The sequence below is a fragment of the Ailuropoda melanoleuca genome, chromosome 2 (genome assembly GCF_002007445.2).
Source record: "Ailuropoda melanoleuca isolate Jingjing chromosome 2, ASM200744v2, whole genome shotgun sequence".
In the NCBI taxonomy this organism is placed as follows: domain Eukaryota; kingdom Metazoa; phylum Chordata; class Mammalia; order Carnivora; family Ursidae; genus Ailuropoda; species Ailuropoda melanoleuca.
The window spans coordinates 4,740,842-4,768,411 of record NC_048219.1 but is presented as its reverse complement, the minus strand read 5'-3'; the positions used below and the strand labels follow the sequence as shown (position 1 = coordinate 4,768,411).

General features: G+C 39.7%; 1 protein-coding gene across 2 annotated transcripts in view; it reads right to left on the bottom strand.

Moving 5' to 3' along the window:
- Positions 1–27,570, bottom strand: part of CLIC4 (chloride intracellular channel 4) — a 76,360-nt gene that overhangs the window by 18,484 nt on the left and 30,306 nt on the right. For both annotated transcript variants that reach the window (XM_034646826.1, XM_034646820.1), the window contains exons 2-4: positions 21,649–21,758; positions 10,340–10,465; positions 3,864–3,970 (exon numbers count right to left, since the gene is read on the bottom strand). In XM_034646826.1, coding sequence (XP_034502717.1) covers positions 3,864–3,970; positions 10,340–10,465; positions 21,649–21,758 — 343 coding nt within the window. The remainder of the gene's footprint in view (positions 1–3,863; positions 3,971–10,339; positions 10,466–21,648; positions 21,759–27,570) is intronic.

Here is a 27,570-nt window from a genome sequence, read left to right as displayed (position 1 = left end):
CATCCGATTATTTTTAAATTAATTCTGAAAATTAAAACACTTTTTTTTGGCCTATGAAACTATAGCAAAATTTTAAAGCGCGCACACACACACACACACTCTCTCTCTCTCTCTCTCTCTCTCTCTCTCTCATACACTCATGCCAGGGTCAGAAGTGTGGGGAAATGAATACTTTCACGTTACTGGGAATATAAACTGGTGTAGGCTTTTGAGGAACAAAATCTTCTGACCTATTTGGAGTCTAGCACAAGGACATTCACTGGCAGCACTGTCTGTCACAATAAAAAAAACTTGAGACAATCCATTGGACTATCAAGCTAATAAATAAAAATCCGTATTATGGAATATTAAGCAGTATTCCTAAAAAATGAGGTAGATCTATATTCTGATATAGAAGGACTTCTACCACATAATATGTGAAAAGAATGTAAATATACACATACACACTCATATACAATGTTTGCAAAATTACATAGAAAAAAAGGATGAACGCTAACTGTTGGGGAAGAGCTCAAATGAGGTTAAGAAGGGGCACTGACATTTTATTAAATTTACTTCTAAACTATTTTAACTTTTCCAATAGGCATACATTCATTACTCAATTACTTGTATAATTTGAGTAAATGCAAGTCAGAAAGCATTAAATTTAACATGACCATATTTGCTGTAGAAAAAGAATACAATTCACAATGAAGAAAACCAAAATTATGAGCCTTACAAGGATAAAACTATATTATAAAGCTATTGCTAATTTCAATAAAGGGTCATCTTATGCAAACAAATTTTTAAAGGCCAAGAGAAAATAGGGAGAGGTCAGGAGTATTTAAAGATGACTGGGTGCCTGGGTGGCTCAGTCAGTTAAGCATCTGCCTTTAGCTCAGGTCATGATCCCAGGGTCCTGAGATCAAGTCCCACATCCAGCTCCCTGCTCAGTAAGGAGCCTGCTTCTCCTTCTGCCCCTCCCTCTGCTCATGCACTCTCTCTTGTTCTCTAATAAATAAATAAAATCTTAAAAAAACAAAAACGCATATTTAAAGATGATTAAATATACAATTCGGTTCCATAGCTACAATGACGAACCACCACCCTCTGATTCCAAACACTTGCACAGAGAGAGAGAAAAAGGGAGGGAGGGAATTCTGAAAAGAACTAATTAGAACCTATAGATTCCTTGCCTCCACTAAAAATAGGAATTTGGACATTATGAAATATGCCGTAGAACATATAATGGCAGATTTCATCACAGCTAAATTCACTGAGCTCTTAAGAATATTATAAATACCAACACACTAATAAAATATCTTTTAGTTACATTTGAGAGCTTAATAATTTATATAAATTAATGAAATCATAGAAGTGAAAAAAAAAAAGATCTGGGACAAGTCATATCTAACCCATTCCCATAAAAGGAATTACCTATTAGTTTCTTTGAAGGCTTCAAAATATTACACAAACTTACTCCCAATCAGCTTGGACATGTTACCAAAAGAATTCATTCATTCTTTCTTTTCTTTCTCCCTCCCTCTCTCTCTATACGTATTTCCCTTTATTTTATTCTTTAAACCCTATTTGTTTATTTTATACCCAATTTAAGCACTGACCCTTCTCTTTCACTGGCCCAATACTATGGCATCTAGGCATCTAATCCCTTACCTAGAATTACGTCTTAAGAGGTCTTAAACTTGTCCAAACATACTGAATTTTGTAAAATATGTAATAGGCTGGTAAGACTAATCAAAACCTTGCCTACTCTGATTTACCATGTTAAATGACAAATCCGTCTCTATGTAAGTGGTTTACAGTCTGAGGGAAGAAGGAGCTGGAACACTAATTTCCAAGGCAGATTTAAGGCATTTTATTGCACTAAACAGACAAGACCTTCAACAAATCTGCATCTACTCAGTAAGCTCCAAAGTGATTTGGAATATTGTTTTCTAAAATCTCCTGGCAGTGACAGGCCCTACAGGGAAAGTTGCTTGGCAACTGGAATTCTTATTTACCAATAGGTAATTTAATCAAAAGCCTTCTAAGTTATACACTGTGTGATCCATTATGTTGTTTGTTCTTATTGGTTACAACATTCCAAGGACAGTAAGCGTAGGTGGCTACTTAAGACAGTTACAAACTGATAGGAAAAAATAGAATACAAAGTTATACTTAAATGAGTCACTTTCTCCCCTGTTCTCTCCCTTCTATCCCATCCCCAAAGCAATTGTTTGGTTTTGTTCTTTGTGGTTTGGTGGTTTTTTTCTGTTGTTTTTTTTTTTTTTTAAGCAAACATATTTTATTCCCCTTTCCTCCCCAAGTGTCAAATTCAACCACCCTCCAGCTTCCAAAAACTACACAGAGAAATAAAAACATTATGATTTTAACTCAGAGGGTTCAGGAACTATGGGCAAGAGCTTCTGGATATAAAAGGATGTGAAATTTTCTTTTGTGAAAAGAAAAGAAGTCACCTGCAGGAAGGAAGGGTACGACAGAAAAGATCCTGTCTGCAGACAGGAGGGGTTCCATTGTAACTATTTGTTTAGTGTATAAATTGCTTAGGCTGAAACATCAGTCGGAGAAAAAGCCAATTACTTAGGAAAGTTGTTCCCAAACCTAGGCAGCTACTGGAACACACTGAAGAGCTGTAAGCCAGGCCGGGACACTCCGGCTCTTCCCTCTCTCCCTCTGCTGCAGAAAAACATCACATGCAGTGAATACTATCCCAGAAACCCTTGAAATTCAACACGAGATTATAAAATGCCACAATTTTAAATTTTAATAATGAAAAAATACTAGCCTGAATAGCTTGGAACTCTGCCCACTGAAATCACAGAAGGAAATCAGCAAGTGTTTCCATTTTTTAAAAGATGTTTATTCGTGCTTAACCAGCACTGATCATTTTTTCCCTTTGGTTTTCTTGTTCATCTGCAGCCATAACGTCTGCCCAAAAGAACCGCACCCAAGCCACCAAACCGTCCAAAACCATGATGGATTAAAGCGTCTTTAGGAGCCGGCGTTTCTGTTACCGTAATTACTTTTAATTAAACACTAATGTTCTCTCTAGAGAGTTTTACTCAGAGAGCACAATACTTAACATCTCAAAGAGAAGAAAAATGACTGAATGGTGGAGTTAAGACAAGGTTCATTAAACGGACCTCTTTCAAAGAGTCTTCCCTTCACCACACGTATCAGTTTGGTAAATGAAATAATAAGATAGTGCCCTTTAATAAATAAAAGAAGGAATTTCTATCTGCACTACCCTAAACAATTCTCAAATGAAAACAGAACTTGAAACTGAAATTCCATTTAAGGATGCAAAGAAATTAGGAAGACTGGGAGTATAAATGCTCTCTTAGGGTAACTCCCCAAATTGCTCTTTAAGGATAGTTATCACAAAAATCCACCCAGGCTGATTTTAGGCTGCCAGAACACATAATAAACAAAAGATTTAGTAATAATTTGAATGAAGTTATAGCAATCTATCCCAAACCACCACAACCACACAATTCATTGTTTCTGACGCACCATTAATTCTTTGTATAGCTCCCCCTTCATGAAAACAATTCATTCAATGAACACTGCATCGTACATCTACCATATGCTAGGCACTGTCCCACCAGCTAGAAACAGGAAAACAGCAATTTAAGGACTCACCCTGGGTTTATCATCAAATCTCTAATCAACTGTGAAAGCCAGTTTTTAATACTTAATGGGAAGGTCTGGACTCCAAAATATTTATTTAAATTGTCTGTCATAACAGGATTTTTGGATTTATTTGGGTTGTTGTTGTTGTTGGTTTTTTTGGTTTGTTTAAGTGCAGTGGTAAGCCAATCATTTGGGTTTTTTGGGGTTTTTTTTGTTTTTGTTTTTTTTACCTTCATTAGCCTCTGGCCTTGAATTCTTGATATATGCAGAGAATTTGGCAAAGATGTCCATTCCCGCAGTATTTGATTCTGGGTGTTTTGGTGAAAGCTTCAAGTACCTAAGGGGGAAAAGTAAGAATGGATAATAGATCCTCCAAAGACACATTAGCATTAAGTTCTCTCCATCAACAAACCATTGTTGGAGTTACTAGACATCTCTTAACAGTTATTACTCTAAGAAATGCCATCATCTGTTTTCTATGATATTTTTAAGATGTGTTTTTTCCTTAGGAAACAAAGCTCTGCAGTGTTTTTGTTCACATATTAATATTCTTGGCAACCAAAGGGCATCCGCACTCCACCTCCATTTACAAATTAGGATGCTGGGGAAACAGTCTACTTGTTTAGAGGCATAGCGAGGCCAACAGGCACCTTAGAAAGAGAAGTCTGGAGCAGCACTGTCCAAAAGAACTTTCTGCAATGATGGAAATAGTCTACATCTGAATTTCCCAATACAGTAGCCATTAGGGAAGTGTGGCTGGCTACCTGAATAGGAATGTCAACAAATCGGGGTTATATAAAGTTAAAAACTCACTTCCGCCATTACACTAGCCACATTTCAACTAGACAGGTTTCTGGAAACAGGAATGCCAACCAGGTTCTTGGTATATGCCACGCATGGAAGCACCCAGACAGCAGGGAAAAGTGGGCAGCTCGTCATCCGCAGTAGTTTAAGGACAAAAACAGCAGGAAGCAGATCACTCACTTCACTCCCACACTTGGGATTTTCCAGGACCTCCCATGGACTAGATATTGTCAGGGTGGCACTGAGCAACAGAACAGTAAGATGTGGGGAATTTTGCTAACAAGTGCTCTTACAAACTTTATCCGCTTCGAAAACGGACATTCATGACCCACATTTTTCTTCCAACCACACAAATGTGTATTTTATGTATTCAAATTCCAAACACACATATTCAGTGTCTATTTCTTCCTCAAATTGGAAAATACATGTGAGAAGGCTCAGCTCCTCCCTCTTCCCCTCAGCAGAGAGCTACACCCACTGGGAGCCGGCTCCCCAGGAACTCTGACCATTAGCACCATTTTAGGAAGACTCATGGGCTTAAGGCCCTGTAAAATTTCACTGGGAACTGGGCTTGGTGCAGTTAAGACTTTGGGGAAAAAAACCTTACGTTAAACTAGTAATTTAGATTTCTTCATATATTTTAGGAGGCTGTCTTGCCACTTTTTTAAAATTAAAACTGAAGGTGAGGTATTTTTAGGAAGAAATTCAGTTCAGTTGCAAGCTGTAGTGTCTGGTAAGCTTTTTTATTTGTATTTTTTTACACGTGCAATTCTGAATTCAAAGACGGAGCTAAAAAACTGGACATAGGAGATTATAAAATAACTGAATACATACATGCTCAATTTATCTTCCCTTTTAATATCTCTCAATTTTTAAGCTTAAAGATTTCTCTTGTAAACAAAAATATTTACAGAATGAATTTTTCAGTGAACAATTATGGTAAATGAATTTCAAGAGGCTATATATTATGTATACTATATTATATATTTTTTCCTCTTAACTATACAAAACTTTACCCTCTTTTTTTTTTTTTTCACCCTGCCTGGGCTAAAAGAGTTAATTCCAGGTTCAACATCCCTGAATTCCCCTTGACTATAAAAACACCCAACCTCCAGTTTAAATATTTTTACTGCTCTTAATACAGTAACTTCATTGACTCATTCCAAACAAAAAATAGCACAAGGAACATAAGTGCCTCTTCAATACATCTATGTCTTCCTCTTGCCAAGTTTCCAAAATTATTCTTCTTTTCCCCAACCAATACGTAGCTGTACCTACTTTTTCTAATGAAGGAAGACCTGAAGGTAGGCTTAAACTGCAGACCATTTATACATTCATTACTCATATATATTCCTTTATTCTAATTATTAAGGGTCTGCTCTGTGTCGGGCACTATACTAAGTGCAGAGGTGGTACTGAGGGGCACACAGAAACATATTTACTGGAGACCTATTTAAATGAACACTGTAAATTAATTAATTAATGAACAATTCTGCATTTGCAATGGGCATATCCTTATCCATATGAAAACATGCTATTACAATTCTTAAAAAATAAAACAAAAACAAAAAAACAAACCCACCACTGTTCTCTAAAGCAGGTTAAACAGGCCTTATTCTTCTCCAAGACACATCATTAAATTTGTACTGTTAATTTAGTGCATACGATACTAGAACTACAAGAGACCATTCACCTCAAACTCTCGTTTTGCCTAAAAGGAAATTATATTCCAGAAAGGTTATATACTTGAGTCCCCCAAGTCCCTAGACTGGTTAAACGTACTGCCAGACTACAACACGGGTTTCCTGTCCCCAGATCACATGCTGTTTTTGTTCTCGTTTTACTACGGATCAAGCTCTCTCTGAAAGATGAATCAAATTCTAAACCAAGAGGCGCTCCAATCAGCTGCCGGCTTATTTTACGTTCCCCCAAACACTGGATTTTAGTAATTCACCATGTTCACTTTCCCAAATACCTTGATAAAGCAAAACTTTTCAATGACTGAGAGCCTCATTTCAACATTTGACAAAAGGCAGGCCAGTAATCAATAAAAGGCTATGTGTCGACATCGTGGGCACAAGCAACCAGGGCGTGCAGACTTTCGGACCCATCCTGCATTCTGTATTACGCCACAGACTACTAACGCTAAGACTAGCTAAGAATATTTCCACCCTTTTAGGAAAGACCTCAGACATTTTCTTTCTCATGTGAATGTAAGAATAAAGTCTGATTACACAACCCATTAAGTTACCCTTGTAAATTCAACTTTCATTGTATTTCTCACTTAAAGGGGGGGGCCTACTAACACTTTATAGGGCTTTTCTCCAAAACTGTCAGCCTCCCCTACCCTTCTATCCTTCCACCATTAAGTCAGCCACGCACACAGGTCTGCTTCAGTTAAAGATCCAAGTTTCAAAGCTTTTTTGGGCAAAGTACTCCCTCCATTCAAGCAAGGGGAACTAAATATATATTATAAATACTTTCCCCAGAGGAGAAGGAAGATAAAGTTTCTTCTTTCTATGTATACTGGTCACACAAACCAGCACCACGTTCCTTGCTCTAAGCTCTTCACTAGTCTCCAGATTCTGAACAACTCTGGAACAAGCAGTTGCCCGTATTTATCTTTGTCACGATTGAATCAGAAGCGCTCGCACAAAAACACTCTGTTCTCAGGACCATCAAATGCCAAAACCATGTTATTAGAGATGCTAGAGTCTGGTCTGCCAGCTTGTGCAACTCCTCTGCCTTTTCTCCTCCTCCGCTCTAGAAACAAGAAGGCTCCCAACAGGGTCTGAGGAGGATCGGCAGTAGTGAAGGACCCGAAGTCCTCCTTGTCCTGGAGGGGAAAGGCCAAGAGCCCAGATGGTCCCGGAATGCCCGCGATGGTCCTGGAAAGAACTTCCTCCTGCTCCTTCTCCAGAAACAATTCTGCATGACTGAGACTCTGCTGTCCCTCGGCATGTCACATCAGGGGCTGCAGAGCCCAGGAAGGGGAAGGCACTCCCAAGCTACAGGCACTGTTCCAGTGCACAGAAGTAAAAACTCATCGGGGGCGCCTGGGCAGGTTAAGCACCTGATTCTTGATTTCGACTCAGGTCTTGATCTCAGGTCGAGATAGATGGAGACCCGAGTCAGGCTCGGGGAGTTTGCTTGAGATTCTCTCCCTCTGCCCCTCCCCCCACCACTTGCACACGCACACAGGCACGCTCCCTCTCAAAAAAAAAGAAAAAGACGGGGCGCCTGGGTGGCACAGCGGTTAAGCATCTGCCTTCGGCTCAGGGCGCGATCCCGGCGTTATGGGATCGAGCCGCACATCAGGCTCTTCCGCTATGAGCCTGCTTCTTCCTCTCCCACTCCCCCTGCTTGTGTTCCCTCTCTCGCTGGCTGTCTCTATCTCTGTCGAATAAATAAATAAAATCTTTAAAAAAAAAAAAAGAAATTAAAAAATCATCAGAAGTTAAGCCTCACCTGTTTCTTAAAAAGGATTCATTAAATTTAGTTTGCCAACCACCATCAGTCCCACCTGGTCATCACAGGAAACTATCTTCGATTTCTCTCCTGCCTTTCCTCCAAGCTTGAGCCAGCCTGCAATCTTACACTCGCTAAAGCACAATCCCAATCAAAGACTTACATTTCACCTCTTTTGTAAAAGTCAAACTCAACGAAATAAAAAACTGAAAAACAGAAGGAGGAGAATAGAAGAAACACGGGTTTTTGAAGTCCTATAGGCCTGGCTTTGATATGCCAGCTCTGCCACCAATAACTATAAAACTAGGACAAGTCACTGAGACTCCTCGTCTGCAGTTTCCCCACAAAGTCTTGGAGAGGAGTGAGCTAATCCACAAAATAACCCACGCTGCACCGCACATGGCCCATCACCGGCACCTGAACGTTAGTAACAGCAGAGGCATCAGAAACATCAAAAATACTCCCTACTGTAAACAAAGTGGAATTTTAAAACTTTACTTAGAAACTCTCTTCAGAATATAAACTACAACAGAAAAACAAGGAAAATAATAGCAATAGGGGATGGGGATTAAAGAGTATGCTTAGCATGATAAAATAAAATGATTTTAAAAAAACCTTAAGGAAAATACCCTTAGAGAGAATTTAGCACACTGTAAACCCTTTAGAACTGAAAGATCTCCAAGTTTTAAAGTATTTAAACTGAAAGAAAAGACCATCTCTGGTTAGAGTATCTCTATGAATATGCCCAAACAAAATCAAGCTGAAATTTCTATATATAAAAAGCAAAGTAAAAACGTTTATTTTCTGGGTGCCTAACTGGTTCAGTTGGTGGAGCGTGCAACTCTTGATCGCAGGGCTGTAAGTAGGAGCCCCGCAGTGGGTGTAGAGATTACTTAAAAATAAAATAGTTTAAAAAAAAGAAAATGTTTGTTTTCAAGGTCCAATTTAAAAAGCTATGATATGGGGCGCCTGGGTGGCTCAGTTGTTAAGCATCTATCTTCGGCTCAGGTCATGATCCCAGGGTCCTGGGATTGAGCCCCACATCGGGCTCCCTGCTTGGTGGGAAGCCTGCTTCTCCCTCTCCCACTCCCCCTGCTTGTGTTCCCTCTCTTGCTGTCTTTCTCTCTGTCAGATAAATAAATAAAATCTTTTAAAAAACAAAACACATTATTTAAAAAAATAATAATAAAAAAATAAAAAGCTATGATAGGTCTTATACAGGCTGCCAAGAAACCAGAATATTTTGATATTAGTTCTACCACTATCCTCATGTCTATTACCTCTGAGAAAAATAGCAAGAAGGAATAATTACAATCGTGTTCCTACAGTTGAAGAAAGCCTGGAATGCCCATCGTTCCTTCCTGTGAGCTGCCACCTTTTGTAAATCAAAGCTGAATCCAAGTGTTCTCTCTTTTTTAAAGCCTTTCCTGATTCCACTCACTTTCCCTCGCCACCACACGACCTCTCCATTCATACTGGAGTGTGTTTCCTGAGGACAGGAATTACGTCTTATTCACTACCGTATTCGTAAGGCTTTGTTGCCTAGTAACTGTAGAATAAATGAATGAGTGAATTCTGAGTAACATTATTTTAGAACCCTCTGACCCAATAATCCCATTCCTGGGAAATTTATCTGGATATGGAGAGTAAAAGTCAAACCAACTAGCGAGAAAGGCTTGGGCCAGAAGAACGACATTTTAGTTTTCAGGATAATGGAACAAGAAAAGCCTGAAGAAATCCGTAATGCACTGAACCTACGCCAAGAGCACAGTATGATGCAAAACTGCACATTTGCAATCCAGGTAACTGTCATTACAGTCCATCTATCCCTCACCTGTACTTCACATCATAGGAAATAGCCGGGTACCTTAAAATCGTTAACCATGTGGACTAATGTGTAGGACCTGGGAACCTAGAACACTTCAAAGACATACATAAATAAACACCGAATCCCAGGGACACAGTCTAAAAAGTCAATCCCCTTGAGTAACGGCTTCAGACAGTTACCTTTAAAATGGCCTGATAAGAAATCCCCCAGCAAACTGTGCCTCCTGCTTAAGACATTCTGCCTGGGTTTAGTCTGAACCTATCTCTGCCCATCTCTTCTCTTCTCTAAACTTCTCTCTCAGTTCGGGACCAATACCCCTCAAAGAACCAGTCTTTCCTAACCTAGCTCCCATGTCCCAAACCTACTTTCAATGTATACTCCATAGCTTAATCACATTCTTACCTAGGCTTATTGGCCTAGCCAGAAGCCAGTTCTGACATCTGTGCAGCATTAATTATAATAAATGAAGAGAAGCCCCAGTCACTGCAACTTAACACTGTATGGATTCAACTCCAGTACCATCCAGAGAAAGAGCTCTAAGGGCCAGAAAAGACCAAATTTTAAAAAGATGGTAACATTTCCACGCATATTTACTGTGATACTCACTTGGGAGGGCATAAGACTTCTTCAAGAAATTCTTCAATCTTATTTACATCCGTTTTGACTTCATTGTTGAAAGTTATAAACGGTGGGTGGGTCCCAGGAGCCAAGTTCTGCAGGTCTGCAGGCTTCCTGTTAAAACAGTCAAAACTGGATCATCTTTTACTCTGGGAAGGCAACAATACTTTAAATACTCGGAGTGGTTCTAAATGTTTACATACATAAAAATGAGTAAGAAAGTATTTTGCGGGGCACCAAGGTGGCTCAGTCGGTTAAGCATACGACTGGATTTCGGCTCAGGTCATGATTTCAGGGTCATGAGATCAAGCCCCACAGCAGGCTCCATGCTGGGTGTACAGCCTGCTTAAGACTCTCTCTCTCCCTCTACCCCTCCCAGCTCTCTCCCAAAAAACAAAAAAAAAACAAAAAAAAACCAAGAAAGAAAAAAAAAGAAAGGAAAGTAAATAGTATTTTTTTCCTACTAGTTTAACAGCTGCAATACCATTCTACTAAGAAGCAAACCTTCACAAAGCACAAAATACATAATAAGAAAATCAGGAACCTCTGATACTAACCAAAAGACAAAGTCCTCCTTCATTCTCATTCCAAATTCAACTGAAGTGTTTATTAGAAATGGTGGTAGAATTGAGAGGAAACAGTCTCTAGTCTCAAATCTAGCACCAACTCATTGTGCAGACGAATAAACCATAACTTCTCTAGGTCGTCTTCTTCTTCTTCTTCTTTTTTTTTTTGTAAAATAAGGAAGAGCAGCTAATTCCTACAGTCCTTTCTAACTATGAGATTCCAAATTCAGTTGCTACCAATTTTCCATTTTCCTAGAAGTCCACACTCAACAAGGAAAAAGATCACCAGTCAAAATGACTTCAGTATATAAAACAAAGCATAACCAAAGGAAGGCACAATACAGAAAGGGCAAAATATTATAGTGAAGAAAGGCTCAAAATACACATTAGGTAAGAATTTTGTCCAAATTCATTAAAAAGCCATCAACAAGTCAAACAGGAGTCAAAAGAAATCGATACACAATAGATAAAATAAGCGAACACCTGGAAAAACGTAAAAAACAATTATCAAAGAAATTCAAGAGTAAACTATGATGACATTTCTCTCCTATTAAGAAAAACTGAAAATCAACAGAACACTGATAAAGATGGTGAAAGTGGATACTTACAACTACTAGTAGCATGGAATGTTGGTACCACTCTACTAAAAACCAAAATGGCTCACCTAAGCCCACCAGTGAATCCTAGGATCAGTAATAATGACCAGACAGTGTGTATATCCCAATGACAAAATACAAAGCATACATGACCATCTACGAAGTATTCGTGGGGGGGGGGATCTAGGGGACCCTTTCACCAGGTGGTTCATGAGGTCAAAACCATTCTCATAATACTAAGACATCATTTACTTTTTCCACCCTCCCTCTGTCATGCCTGTAAAGTCGAGTTTTCCGTAGGCTACTCGTGTGGTATCACAAAGTGATATATATATATATATATATATATATATATATATGGAAACAGACAGGAGACTCCGTCTTCTATTAAGGCAGACATAAGAGATGTACCAAAATGTAAAACAATGCCACTCTTCCAACTAATTTTGTTTTGGAAAACATAGTTTTAATTAAAAACATATTTTGTGATAAAAAAAATAGTAAGTTCACGATTATTCTAACTAGTAAATATGTTTTAAATTTCTCATAGATATGACCCACATTACTGAAAGCTCTTTGACGTCCTCAATAATTTAAAAGTATAAAGGAGTTCTGAGACCAAAAAGTTCACTTACAGGAAACTTGAAGAGATGGAGAACAAAGATAAATGATATCTCAAGGAAGCCATCAGCCAAATACAGAATCGGGACACTCTACAGTTCAACAGAATGGATTTCTACCAGTTAATAGCATGAGGGGAAAAAGCCACAAATGGTGGCTGGAAGGGACTGTTATAGATTAAGAAAAATTTAAGAGACATTGGGGCACCTGAGGCTCAGTGGGTTAAGCATCTGCCTCAGGTCATGATCCCAGGGTCCTGGGATCGAGCCCCGGATCGGGCTCCCTGCTTAGCAGGAAGTTGCTTCTCCCTCTCCCGCTCCTCCCCCTGCTTGTGCTCTCTCTCTCTCTCTCTGTGTCAAATAAGTAAATAAAATCTTAAAAAAAGAGAGAGAGAGAGAGAGAGAGATGTAACAATCAGACATAACCAGTAAAATTTGTTTCGATCCTGATTTGAACAGACCAGTCAAAGAAAAAAAGCTATTTTGGAGATAAATGGGGAGATCAGATCATATGCTGGAGATCTGATGTGATAATGGCAGTGTGGTTGGGTAAGAAAATATAATTATTTGGAGATGTACAGTGAAGTATGGAGGGTTGAAATGACAGGATTCCCAGGATTTGCTTTAAAACCGAACAGGGGGAAAAAGAAGAAGAAAAGGGACAAAGCAAATGGGTAAAATCTCAATAACTGAGTTGAAGTTAGGGGGAAGTTTATTCTATTCTTGTGTATGTGTTTGAAAACTTTCACAATTAAAAAGATACACTTAAAAAACTTAAAACTTAAAAAAAGCACTATAAAACTGCTTCAAAGAACTTTCCCCCCACCTATTATTATAGCCCTTCCTTCCTTCTCTAACACAAATGCACAGAACTTGGACAAAGCATATCTCTAAGTGTCTCACGAAGGTGAAATACTTTGTCATTGAAAAGAATTTTTAAAATAGAGTGTACCTCAAAATCTCTACTCATCCCAGCTTATCAATTTTCCTTGGTCTTATACGTATTTCTTCCCTGTCCCCCTCCCTTTTTTTCTCCCTCCACCCACTCTGGTTTGAAACTGCTTCATCTACGACTACATTCCAAAAATACAAAGACTTATTAATTATCTGATCAGTCCACATTTTCTAGCTCAGAGCCCCCTACCAAGCTCTAGAGCCCATCCCCTCCCAAGCCAAAGAAAAATAAGACACGTTTTCTATCAACTTGTAGATGAACCGAAGCTTTAACAGAGGACTTCTAAAAGTCACAATCTGGCTTGATGTTCAATTCTGATTCCTTTCCTGAGTATACTTTGGTCTGAGAAGGTAAAGTTGAGCACAAAATGATGGGAATACATGAAAGTAGAGTAAGTCTTCCAGATCCACGTTTATTTAAACAGTGACGTGTGCCATGAGACTCGTGGAACTCATGTAAGTACCCAAATCCAGGTCAGAACTAGTCCGTTTCTGGGTTTCATTTCTTCGGTTTGTCTAGCTAGTCCTTTTTACTTCTCACCCTGACCACCTATTCCTTGATCACTAACAAGTCCAACAGGCCCCAGACCGCACCATCTTTGGTCTTCAAGTCCCCCTCACGTTCCCACTCACAGCTCACAGATGTTCCCAGTTATACTTTATTTCCTCCTCAACACATGAAGACCTGGACCAAGGGTCCAGAAACCTTAACAGTTCAGAGTGTATAAATTTATTTTCAAATCTTAACATTTTAAAGTTAAGGGGGGGGGCCACCTGGGTGGCTCAGTTGGTTAAGCATCCAACTCTTGGTTTCAGCTCTGATCACGACTCAGGGTCATGGGATGGAAGCTCGCATCGGGCTCCGAGCTCAGCAGGGAGTCTGCTCGAGATTCTCTCTCTCTGTCCCTCCCCCTGTCACTGCTCACCCTCTTTAATGAATAAATAAATCTTAAAAAAAAAAAAAGACTTTTCTCATTCCAAAGTTAGAAAACATATCCATCAACATTTTTATGACTAACAGTCCATTAATGCCTAAATGTAAGGTAATAACATGCATCTGTATGTTTTACAAATAATTTTTCATGAACAAGTTAGAGTTAGATAAAGGGAAAGAAAGGAATAGATGCTTTACAATAACCCATTACGGGGAGGGCAGCAAAATAAGTAACAGCTATTCTATAATAAATTATGACAGCTTTTAGCTCTCCAAATAAAAATATTTATTAGGGGAGGGATAAAGTTGGCATGGTAGAGAAGAAAGAGCCAAAGACTGAATAAAAACGACCTGGTTAAAGTCCCAAATTGCATAGTTCTGCCATCTACCAGCTACGTGACAAAGGAAATCACAACCTCTTTGGATTTCCTGCTCTGTACTCCGATATAAGACCCACTTTGCCTGTGAAGATCAAATCAAATAAGGCTTGTGAACAAGAGCTAAACCAAAGTATGAAAATGAGATCCATGCCTGCTTTCAGCATCACATTAACATAGCATTATGCAGGAGATGGGGTTGGCAGTTTTAAACTCTACTTGAGTCTGATGGTTCAAAACTGGTTATCTAGCATTAACTGACTGTAATAAGAAATCTGATTAATAGAGACTTGTAAGTTGGACACCTGGGTGGCTCAGCTGGTTAAGCGTCTGCCTTCAGCTCGGGTCATGATCTCAGAGTTCCAGGATCAAGTCCCACACTGGGCTCTCTGCTCAGCGGGGAGTCTGCTTCTCCCTCTGTCCCTCCCCCCTTTTGTGCTTTCTCTTTCTCTCTCTCTCTAAATAAATAAATATATAAAATCATTTAAAAAAATAGTCTTGTGGGGCGCCTGGGTGGCACAGCGGTTAGGCGTCTGCCTTCGGCTCAGGGCGTGATCCCGGCGTTCTGGGATCGAGCCCCACGTCAGGCTCTTCCGCTGTGAGCCTGCTTCTTCCTCTCCCACTCCCCCTGCTTGTGTTCCCTCTCTCGCTGGCTGTCTCTATCTCTGTCAAATAAAAAAACAGTCTTGTAAATAAAGTGAAACCAAGCATATGATTACCAATTTTCTACTAATATCAGTGACTAGTGAATAGTCCACTGTTTCTGCAGAAAAGCTATAACGATTTAAAAAAAAAAAAAAAAAACCAAGGGCAATGAAACTATTTTCTAGGATTAAGTGTTGAGATGAAGGGCAACCATGTTGGGTCCTTACTCCAAGTGAACGTAAATCCCAGAAGAAAACCTGGAGGCGTCTGAATGGATTAGCAGACTTCAAAATAAATGTTCAAGTTGCAAACACCGAGGTGACTTAGAAGCTGTACCGAGTCATCAGCCGAGCAGAATCTCACCTGGCACTCCCAAGGCCTCGGGTGTTTTGTTTGACCCACAAAGGCTCATTTTACAGACGCTGCACAGAAACTTAACATTTCACAAGCGCAGTATGACAGAAATGAAACTGAACAGATAGACAATGGCTAAAAATTTCAGGAGATCTTTGGTTTGTTTCATAAAATCCCTTCATTCAAACTCATTCCCTTAAGTGACATCTAGAAAAAGCAAAGTGCATATAATTCATGCTATGAGAGAAGAGTGCACTCTTCAAGGTTTGGGAGTTTTCTTATTTTTAATGTTACTTATTTGAGGAGTCCTTTTTTTTTTTTTTTTTTTTTTTTTTTTTCAGAGTAGATGACAAAAATTCTGTTCTCTCCCATTTTGCTTCTGGTTGAAGAAAAGGAAATAAAGAGAAACCAATACAAGAGACAGAGGGAAAGGACGACTGGGAGGAACCCCATGGGACCTAATACTTTAAGCAACTTAAGTGGCTTAACTTCAATTAAAGTTTAATTCAGTACAGTTGCAACAACTGGCAAACACTGCACAGGTGGCCCGGCTCCAGCTTCTTCTTATAAAATGAGTACAGTACAGCCACAGGACACTGGAGCCGGTTCTTAAAGATGACCTATTTTGTAACTAGCTGACTCCACTAAACAGAGGGGGAAAATACTAAGTATGTAGAAAATATATAAAATATATAAATATTTTTTAAAAGATTTTATTTGAGAGAGAGAGAGAAAGAAAGCGCATGTGGGCATATACCCCCCCCCATACACACATGGTGCAGGGGGCGGGGGGCGCGGGAAAGGGTGAGAGAATCTTGAGTCCACTGAGCGTGGAGCCAGTCTTAACACTGAGATCATGACCTGGGCTGAAACTAAGAGATGCTTAACCAACTGAGCCACCCAAGAACCCCTAGACTTCTATTTTTAATTGAGTACTTTTTGAAGGTACTGATTTTCAAAGGCATAAAATTCATCCACACAAATCAAGAAAACATGGCAAGTATGAAAAAAAAAGTTAACACCAAAAATCCTTGGTTTCAGAATACTGTGCTCCTATTATTCTTCACTAGGTTTGCCATATTCTGACTAAAGTCACCAATGGAATGAATGAATCATGGATTCACCAAAACATACACACCAAGGGCCTAGTTACGGAGCAACGGTCTATGTGTTCCAATTCAACCAGTTAAAGGATTTTATTTTGATGACATGGAATACTGCCAAATCTTTGTCTACTTTAATGTCAATTTGCCGAGCAATCACGTCAAAACAGCACCCACCAAAAGGTTTCAAATACAGCTTCTAGAATTCTTAAGAGATTTTCTTAACACAGTTTGGAGAGTTTACACTGATAGGTTTAGAAAAAGATTCACCAATAATCTGTTCTTCTAATTCAGCTCTTAGTGACCTCAACAGGATCTATTTATTATCTTTGAAATCATTTTGAAAAAGACCGTAAAGACATTGCAATGAAGTGTGCTCTCTCTCTATGACTGTCCATATCTGTCTGTCTCACTCCGTGTTTCTGTCCCCTCACCCTCAAAACACATACAGGGGGCATGCACGTGATTCAGAATGCGTTTACGAGACACCTATCTTGATTTGCAGGGGTAACAAGGGCTTCGTGTAGCTCAAGTCAACCTCACGAAGGGAAGGGGGGGAGTCTGTACTCTCCTGACCCGCCGACAGCAGGAAATGGCGGGTCTCTCTACAAGCTGGCCTGTTCCATTCCATTCAGTCTCTCTGTATGTGTCCTTCAAACCACTGTCACCACCTGGAAATCAAACTGACCTCTCAGCTTGCTGAAGACTGTTTGCAGAAGGATGGAACCACAGAGACATAAGGAAAGCAAACTACCTGAAAGATCTATTCAGAAATCAGATTTTGTTCTGAGTTTATAAATGACTTTCAAGATACGCAGAACTATCAGTTTTACAGCTCTGTGTTAAACTGTTACAAAATTATTAATGTTTAAACTATCATAATCAGTTTCTAAAACTTTACGCTATTATTACGGCAATTTACAAGTAAGCCTTACACAATACATTACAAATGGTATGTGATGAGGAAGGAAACCATTTGTGACAATGCAAAGCATTAGAAAGTTTCAGTGTTTAAGGGGGAAATGGGAAAATGGAAGCATACATTTCTCAGGTTTTTTAAAAGCAGTCTTCTCCAATGTATTTATCTTCTCAGAGAATATCACAGAGGAGGGATTTTATTCACTGGGAATACAGCAGATATCACTGCTTTTATAATAAAAAGCTAATTTCTTAAAGTAGTCATTTCCACTCTCATTTCTCAAAACTAGAAAAGCTTACCTAACAAGTGTGTGACACTCAGCTATATCCACGTCAGCGTCTCAGGTGTGTGTATGTGTGAGAGAAACAGAGACAAAGAGAGACGGGGTGTGTGTGTGGGGGGGAACTATTGTTGTCACAGTTTCTTCTTTCTCTTCCCTTTGCCTGCCTCTCAGGCTTACCTGTGCTCTAAAGATGCTGATCACTGAGTTAGAAATTTCTGGGCATAATAAGGTAGCAGAAATCTTCAAAGATTTTCATCTTCCTGTCAGCCAGGAAGTATGATATAAAAAACAATGAATTCTATTCAACGACAGGTCTGAAAATGGTTTGATGAGTAGTAAAAAGTATCCTAACAGTGGTCAGCACAAAGTAGACACTGAAGATTTCATGTTAATGTTTTCCTTCCTTTTTCCTGACTTTAAAAAGGAGTAACTGACCTCCAAAGATGAGACGTCTTGCCCAATGTCCTAGGGAAACCAGTGACAGGGCTCTTTCCACACAGAACCAGGTCTCTATCCCTAATCCACTGCTCCCCATTTGATGACATGTGATAACATCTTTCCTTTTTTTTAATAAAATTTTTTATTGTATTATGTTAGTCACCATACAGTACACCCCTAGTTTTTGTTTTTTTTTTTACCCCTAGTTTTTGTTTTTTTTTTTAAGATTTTATTTATTTACTTATTTATTTGACAGAGAGAGACAGCCAGCGAGAGAGGGAACACAAGCAGGGGGAGTGGGAGAGGAAGAAGCAGGCTCATAGTGGAGGAGCCTGATGTGGGGCTCGAACCCAGAACACTGGGATCACGCCCTGAGCCGAAGGCAGATGCTTAACCACTGCGCTACCCAGGCCCCCACCCCTAGTTTTTGATGTAAAGTTCCATGATTCATTACTTGCGTATAACACCCAGTGCACCATGCAATACGTGCCCTCCTTAATACCCATCACCAGCCTATCCCATTCCCCCACCCCCCTCCCCTCTGACACCCTCAGTTTGTTTCTCAGAGTCCATAGTCTCTCATGGTTCATTCCCCCTTCTGTTTACCCCCCCTTCTTCTTCCCTTTCTTCTCCTACCGATCTTCCTACTTCTTATGTTCCATAAATGAGTGACACCATATGACATCTTTCAATATGCCCCGAAAGTTTAATATTTTCATTTATATTCAGCTGAAGATTTTGCTTAAATGGTGGTTGATGTAAGTCTAAATTCCTTCTGAAGCCTGGGCACTTTTTTTTTTAAATCTGCAAGTTCTGTAATACAATTGCAGCATCAACAGAAAATGAGGCTTAGAGATGACTCCCACTAAAGCATTAAGGCAGCACTGGCAGGCAGGCAGGCAATGGGAGATTGTTCCAAGCCTCCCAGGGGCACACGAATACCACCAGCATAGTCATTAACACCAACTGAGATTCAAAGAGAACGTGTCACACCGTGCCAGAACTGGAAACCAGCTTGTTCTTATGGATGAAATGTCATGTAACAATAATTTTCTCAGAGCACAGAGTGGGCCTCTAAATAGCTTGCAACAGAGTCTTATCGCTCTCCTCTGGCTGGTTCTGCGATCGGTTCCCTTCAGCAAAGAATTAGCAATTAGCAGGAAAAGCAAGAAATAAGCACTAGAGGCATTTTCTCCCCCACAGTTTTATAAAAGCAGTCATATCTAAAGTTTTAAAGTTAAGATTATGAAAGGTACTTCTTACTATGGAGTGTTTTACTCCTCTGTGACTTTATCTTATAAATGGTTTTTTGAGCCCATGTTCACTCTCTTGAAATTTGACTCAAGACTGTAAGTGTGTAGGGGCGCCTGGGTGGCACAGCGGTTAAGCGTCTGCCTTCGGCTCAGGGCGTGATCCCGGTGTTATGGGATCGAGCCCCACATCAGGCTCCTCTGCTATGAGCCTGCTTCTTCCTCTCCCACTCCCCCTGCTTGTGTTCCCTCTCCTGCTGACTGTCTGTCAAATAAATAAATAAAATCTTATTAAAAAAAAAAAAAAAAAAGAATGTAAGTGTGTAAATTCATAGAAACGGTCCGGAAGAATAAAAGACCAAACCTAAATGCAGTGGTACCTGTGAAGGGGAAGCTGATGACCAGGGGCTGGGGGTGAAGGGGATTCATTATCCTGTCCAACTTCTATACTTTTAATGGCCCTTGAGAAGCAGGTTTTCAATGTACCACAGACCTAAGATTTCTCAAGGAAATGAATATGGCCTCCAGCTTTAAATGCTCTCTGTTGATTTTACAAAAAGCCCTAGAAAATAAACAGACACCTTCTTTGGATGGTTATACTGACTGATTAGGAAGCCCTGAATCTTCCATCCTACTTCCCAGGTGTCACTTTGCACATGGAGGGTATACTCCTCTTAAACACATACGAGTCCTCAAACATCAACCAACACACAGAACTAACGTCTTCAGGAGTTTGTGCAGGAAAAGTGAAACAGCCACTGGGAGTTCACATCCTTCCCTGAACCAGATTCCCCTCGCTCATGGCACCATCACTGGTATGGGCCACAATCAAGCACTGTGTCGAGCTCCTCAAAGAAGGCTTTCTCGAAGCGTGGCAGTCAACTCACTTGCTCCAAGCCAAAAATGGAATAGGAGAAATCCATGTATTTTAAGACACAGTTAGGGTGTGTGCCTGGTAGCATGGTCTATTTTTAGAAGTTACATTGAGAAACTTCCTTTTTGAGTGCGTGTAAGGAAAAAAACAGTAATAGAAGGGTAACTACTTGAATTATTTCATTCTTACAGCAGCTCTGTCCAAAATGAGGTAGGTCTATCTTTGAAAGAGCCTGCAGTTTGAACTCTCAGGCGTACCTCTGCATTCATATACAGAACTGAAGGGGGTCCTAGAAGAATCACGGCTTATTTTCAATACACAAATCTGAGGTCTCCAAAATCTCAAATAAGTGCACTAGCAGTTAAGGAAAGAATCAAGTCGAAGGAACTGGCAGAACCAGGGAACGCCAGCCAAGAACTGGGAACGGGATGACAGCTCCCAGATAACTCTCTCTTGGCGACGCCCGGAGGAATAACACGCAAGAATTCCGCCACCCATCATGTGACAGCCCATCCACAGTTTTTCCTGGACGCTGGTCGTGACTGATATACTTAAAAAAAAAAAAAAAGCAACAATGGTGTTGCCTTAGTGTCAAGAGGTGATACATTTCCACTGTTCAATGCTAGATTTTCTATTAGTATAACTGCTCTTAACCCTTAAGTCTCTTCTTCTCCCCTAAGTATGAATGTTCTTCACCTCAAACCTGTTTGCTAAGGAAGAACCAAAGCTCCTGAGTAAAAGGAGCTCACTATTTATCAGGGCTCTTCTCAGCCCTCTCCACTGTGGTCTACAGAGAGAAAGTCAGAAACAATTTTTAACTAGCAAGAGCAATCACAGGGCCATGCATAATCACTCTTCTTTCACAATTATATTTAAAGAAATACGGTTAAAATCATATTACAGAAAATTCCTATTATTCCCTGAAAAGTACAGTAAATGAAACAGACCACAGTAGTATTCATCCTCCTAAAATCCCACCCTTATCTTTAAGAATCCAGATTACATACACCATGTGTTTAATACATTTTAAAGCAAGAAGTGGTCTGCTTAGAAAGCTCTTCATAGCTCCACGTTTACTCTGGAAAGTCAAAAATTTCCCTGCATTTACACTAAAATTTAGTTCCCGGTGCTGCTCTTGAAATTAAAAATAAACATACAGTAAGTTCTTCAAAATACTGAGTGGCCAGCAAATGCAATTTACTGACACTGTGAATTATCCATAACACTTATACAAGTTAAATTTGTCCACAAATCAGCTGAACTTTAACAAATAGATTTATTTCCTTTAGAGAACATATGCATGCAAAGTGAGGAATGGGGAGAAAATCAAACAAAACAGTATATATTCAACTTCAGTTAATTTCAAATGGCAACAAAGTCTTACCTCTTCAGGTCCACGGTTGTGACACTAAATACAACTCCCTTGAGCCAAAGGATCATGAAGAGCCTCTGGGAAAAGGGGCAGTTTCCTATGCTTTCACCATCACTGCCAGCCTGGGAAAGAGAAATCAACACGGAAGAACAGGGTCAAAGTGGTGATACTTAAAATGATAGACCTTTTTCTGAATTACAATCAAGGGTTCGAGAAAACAGGCAAAGTTGCATTGTAGAAGGAAGGGTGCAAACTCAGGTCTCTTATTCTGCTCTTTCATTCGCCCCCTCTCTTCTTTAAAAAAAGCCAGTCTACTACAGCGCTGTCCTAGAGAACTTTCTGCAATGGTAGAAATGATCTGTATTACCACTGTCCAAATACAGTAGTCATTTGTGACATATGGCCAATGAGTGCTTAAAATGTGGTGAGTTCCACTGAATTTTTTTATTTGCTTTTAACTAATTTAATGAAATGTTAAGCCATTTCTTGTTCTATGAGACAGTATTCTTTAAAAAGCAACATAAAGGGGGAAACTTGCAGGTGTGTTATCCAAACAGTTAAATAATCACCAAGCTCCACCCATTTAAAAAAATATTCATTATGAAAATCCCATACCCTGCTTTACACATTCCTTCAAGGAGCAAGAAAATAACAAGATATCTTTGTAAAAAGCTATCTGTAATCCTACTTAATATGAACGGAACAGCTGACGACTTCCCCAAGCTCAATGACGAGGTAGAATTTTCCTAAAAACCAGGGTGGGACAGAGCCCCCACTTTACAAAGGAGGGACAAACAGGAGTGGGGGAAAGAAAGCCAGCATGCTGGAAGAGAACATTCTGACGCTTGCTAGGGAGCAACACAGCCCTCTTCACCACAAAGTCTGTGGAGAAAGCCAGAAATAACTTTCAACAGCTCATTCAGAGACGCATGGCTCAAGTTCTGTTTATTACCCTGAAGTAACTCTCCAGCTATTCAGAAGCCACTTCAGTAAGATGCTACATTAGTAAAGTTACTAATTCCTAAACTAATGCGGAAATAGGGTGGAGTAAAAAATAAGTAAAAGCAGTTACCTGATTAAACATAACACAACTAACAAAATACATGGGCGTAAAAGGAGGATCCCAGAATCCTACTCTAATCAGATAGCACGAGGACAGTTACAACTGAACTCATTTTTTTAATTATTCTTTATCAGAAACGAAACACACATAGAATTGTGGCCACTGTGAATCATATTAATTTCTGGTACTCAACCCTCACAAAACTTGACTTGCTAAAGAAGGTCTCGTTCTTAAACTTTAATGTGATTTAGAATAATCTAAATAAACATTTTAAAGGAGGATTTCTGGGCTTTATATCCAGAGATTCTGATTCAGAAGAATTCCTGGGTGGGGCCCAGGAATTCTCATTTTGTTACAGGCACCCAGGGAGATCACAAAGCAAAACATCTGCCCAAGACACGGAGAGGCACTGGTGTGGGAAGGTCACACTCCTCCTTCAAAGTACAAGGCAGTTCACAGTACTAAGTGATCCTACCATACTATGTAACAAGCTGGTGCTCAAAGTCACTTTTTTGAAGATGCCGCCCATCCCAACACCTATAGAACACTGATAACATACAAGTGAGTTTATCACAGATAATTAGTTAAGATACCATCTTTCTATATAGCTTGCTAATATTTTTACACAAGCTTGTGGCCTTCGAGACTCAAATCTTACTATCATTCTTGTTTTGTTTTCCCCTCCCAGTACTAACATGCGTAGCAGCAGAAGTGTAATTACAAGAAAACGTATACCAAATTTCAGACTTACTGAAAAAGCAGTAAAGTTTGGTAGACAAAAAACAAGTCCGACTCACTCTGTCCTACTCCATTTGTTTAATCTATAAAATGAACCATCATTTCCTAAGATGCCTGTCATAGCAGCGTTAAAATAATTATATTGGTAAAGAATTTGTAATAAAGATGTGACATATAGGCACTTGGAAAGACATTAAACCTAAGGCAAGCTTGGAGATAAACAGCAACTGGCTACAGATCAAAAATAGCACAGCACAATTTCCTACGACGGTCTCCAGAGCACATTCTAGAGTCCCTAAAGAAGACCCTCGGGACATGGACGCTGCATGAAGACCTAGCCAGGATGCAAAGGCCCCCTTTCCTTATAATTTTCAAGCAAATTGTACCAATGTACTCTCTCCGGCACATCTGAAGCTTTCACACATCTCATACTCCTTATGAAACTGTTCTTTTACGCACACACAAATAAAAGATGCACCAGCTTCACGTAGATCTGAAAAACTGCTATTGGAATTAACTACTCCCAAAACTCATGACAATTCAAATAAGAAACCTTGCCAAGTACAAGTTTTTCTGAACTTTTAATAGCATGAGAAGATTGGGAGCTAATAACCAGATCATGTTTTCATCAAGTGTAGTGAAACTGGAAAAATTCCGATCTCTAGACTCCTAAGTCAAAAACTTCCTCCTTTAATGCGTGTCATAATAATCAAGTTCCATTTCAACACTTCAATAAAATTCCATTCCGGGTAAAAGATCAAAAGCATGCTCTTCAATATGAACTGCATTGAACATAACCTATTGGTACAATTGACTGAGGAGAATGTTCTGGCATAGTGGAAAGCATTATACACTGAAAATCAGGATACCTTTATTCTATATCCAGTTTTTTATTATAACAAAAATTAACACATAGTTATATCCAACAATAGCATCTAAGAAAAGTATACCTTTGAAAAAAAGAACTTTGCTTTTTTACTGCTTCTAACAGTACACTCATTTTTAAAGTAATTAAAAACTGAAACCCTGCAGAAGGTCAGAGTTCCCCTACCTTTGAACCATTCACTAGTTGCTTAATCTTCTAGATTTTTATTTTCTGTATACATACTACCTTTCTCTTTTAAAAATCTGATCACGCTATATACAACTTTTTTATGATCTACGTTACTTTATTCCCAATCTAATGCAATCAACCCTCCGGAGGCTGTAACGCGCCCACCAGAATGGTGTCCAAGAGGGCCAAGGAGGGAGGCAGGGCTTTCAACCCTGCCAGCCAGTAAAAGGAAGCCCTATTCCTCCTGCTCGGGTGGGGGTCAGAGGAGGCCCAGTGTACAGTGGTCAGGACATTAACGATCAACCAGAGGTAATGAGACCACCTCACCCGGGGTGTCAGGGGAGACTACACAGGGAACTGGAATACCCACCCCTGCCTAGCAGAAATGAGGAGCTGCCCCAGGGGTATCAATGGAGGGCCCTATAGATATTAATTCTCTATCTGGCTGTAACAAGGCAGTGTCATTGTCCTTCTCCCCTCCCACCCTCCTCCAGAGCAGAGAAATCTTATTTGAGTGTTAAAGAGGTTTAAACAAGGTCCAGACTCTCAACGTAATAGGATAATGTCCAAGTTCCGATCAAAACTCACTTGTCATACTAAGAACCAAATCAAACTGAATGAAAAAAGTCAATCAATAGTGTCGCCATCAGGATGACAGAATTTGCTGACAAAGATTTTAAAGCAGCCATGATAAAAGTGCCTCAACAAGCAATTATGAACAGCTTGAAACAAGTGAAAACATAGAAAGCCTCAGCAAAGAAATAGAAGATGTAAAGAAGAACCAGAAGGAAATTTTATAACTAAAACAAACAAACAAAAAAGAGCTCAAAGAATGCATCAGTTCAACAGCCAAACAGCCAAATGGAAGGGACAGAGGAAAGAATCACTGAACTGGAAGACAGAATAAGAGAAAAAGTAGACTGAAAATATTACACTTCTTGGGATGCCTGGGTGGCTCAGTCAGTTGAGTGGCCACCTTCAGCTCAGCTCGTGATCCCAGGATCCTGAGATTGAGACCCGCGTCGGGTTCCCTGCTCTGCAGGGAGTCTGCTTGTCCCTCTCCCTCTGTCCTGCTTGTGCTCTCTGTCTCTCTCTCAAATAAAATCTTAAAAAAAAAAAAAAAACTTTTAAAAAATACTTCCTATATATTTCCGTATTTTGATGTCATCCATCTAACAGTTATTTTTGAAGACTTTATTTATGGTATTCATCCAACAATTTCATACATATAAATTTATTCTGTAGAACCATTGATACAGATGCCCAAAGACACGAGTAAGAGAGAGGAACACTGAAGCACCGTTTGTAACGGCAAACCCCTGGAGACCACCCAATGCCGTTCAATAAAGGATCTGTTCATTACAGACCACGGCCAGAGGGTGGAAGTCTGGCTAACCATGGGGCCTTTGCTGGCATGGGTAGGAGGACAGTCACCGTGTTTCCCTGTGGTGTCTGAAGTAGAGCAGCTATTGCCTGAGTCTTCTGTCGTAAGCCTAGGCTGCCCCTTTCCTGGTCCTCTGGCTAGAGAGAGTGGACTTCTCTTAGAACGTTGTCTGCACCTGTGTTCCCGGCTGCCAGCAACTCTAGCTCTGAGTCTGGGATACATCCAGGCAAAAAAAAAAAAAAAAAAAACCNCCACAAGAAACTCATCTACTCTGCCTTCTCAGAAGCAGAAGTCTCTCAGAAGTATTGAATTTAGAAAGCAAAACTAAAAATGTAGAAAACATGGTATACCCATACAGTGGAACAGTATTCAATTATACAAAGCAATGAAGTATTTTGATATACGCTAGAAGTTGGAAGAACCTCGAAAAATTATGCTAAATGAAAGGAGCCAGTCACAAAAAAACACACAGTATATGATTCCATTTATATGAAATGTCCAAAATAGGCAAATCCATAGACACAGAAAATAGATTAGTAGTTGCCTACCTCAGGCTTTCATGGGGCAGGAAGGAAAGAAGGGTTGGGGAATGACTGCTAACGAGTACAGGGATTTTTTTTCTGGAGTGCTAAAAACGTTCTAAAACTGGACTGTGGTGATGGCTGCACAACTTTGTGAATATACTAAAAACCACTGAATTGTACACTTCAAATAGATGTATTATATGATATATGAATTATATCTCAATAAAGCTGTTTTAAATATATAAGCACAAAATACAAGTATAAATAAACACATACTAGATGAGATTTTAACTTGGAAAACATAGTTCTAATATTATGATTTCATATTCTACAAAAAACATACATGCCCATAATGTTTTCCCAAAAATTAGAAAACCCAAATAAAGCAAAAACGAAGAATCCCACTGACACAGAAATAACCACCCATTTCCAGATAAAGATGAATCTTCACATTCATTTAGGTTTTGTTCTTATAAAAGGGGTAGTTTTGTTTAACTTGCGATCTGGGGTTTCTCTTAAAGACTCACTGTTCCTCACCTTTCTCCCTCTAGGCCTCCGTTGTAATTCGTGAATTGCCTAATACCAGTATTTAATCAGAAACTGCCAGATTAACTCCTACATTGCTGAATAGGGGTCAGTGGTAGATGCCATAAATATTTTAATGTTTTACTAATTCAAGGTTAAGGAATGGCTCACTTAGAAAACCCAGTTTAATCAGTTGCTAGAATAGTCATTTTAAAACACCCAAGAAGGTGAGCTTGAACTTCGTTCCTCTCTATTTCTTTGTGTTTAAGGGATTGGGGGTGGGGGTGACAGTGACTAGGGTTAAGAAAGCCGAGCCTGGGATCGGAAGGTAAAAATGTGCTCCTGACACTCGACACATTTTCCAGGGAATGCATACACAACATGCTGCCAGAAGAATAAACTTAAAAAAAAACTTTAAGGCTCCGGTTATTTTTTGTTTTTTTGTTTTTTTTTTAAGATTTTTTATTTATTTGACAGAGATAGAGACAGCCAGCGAGAGAGGGAACACAAGCAGGGGGAGTGGGAGAGGAAGAAGCAGGCTCATAGCAGAGGAGCCTGATGTTGGGGCTCGATCCCAGAACGCCGGGATCACGTCCTGAGCCGAAGGCAGACGCTTAACCGCTGTGCCACCCAGGCGCCCCTAAGG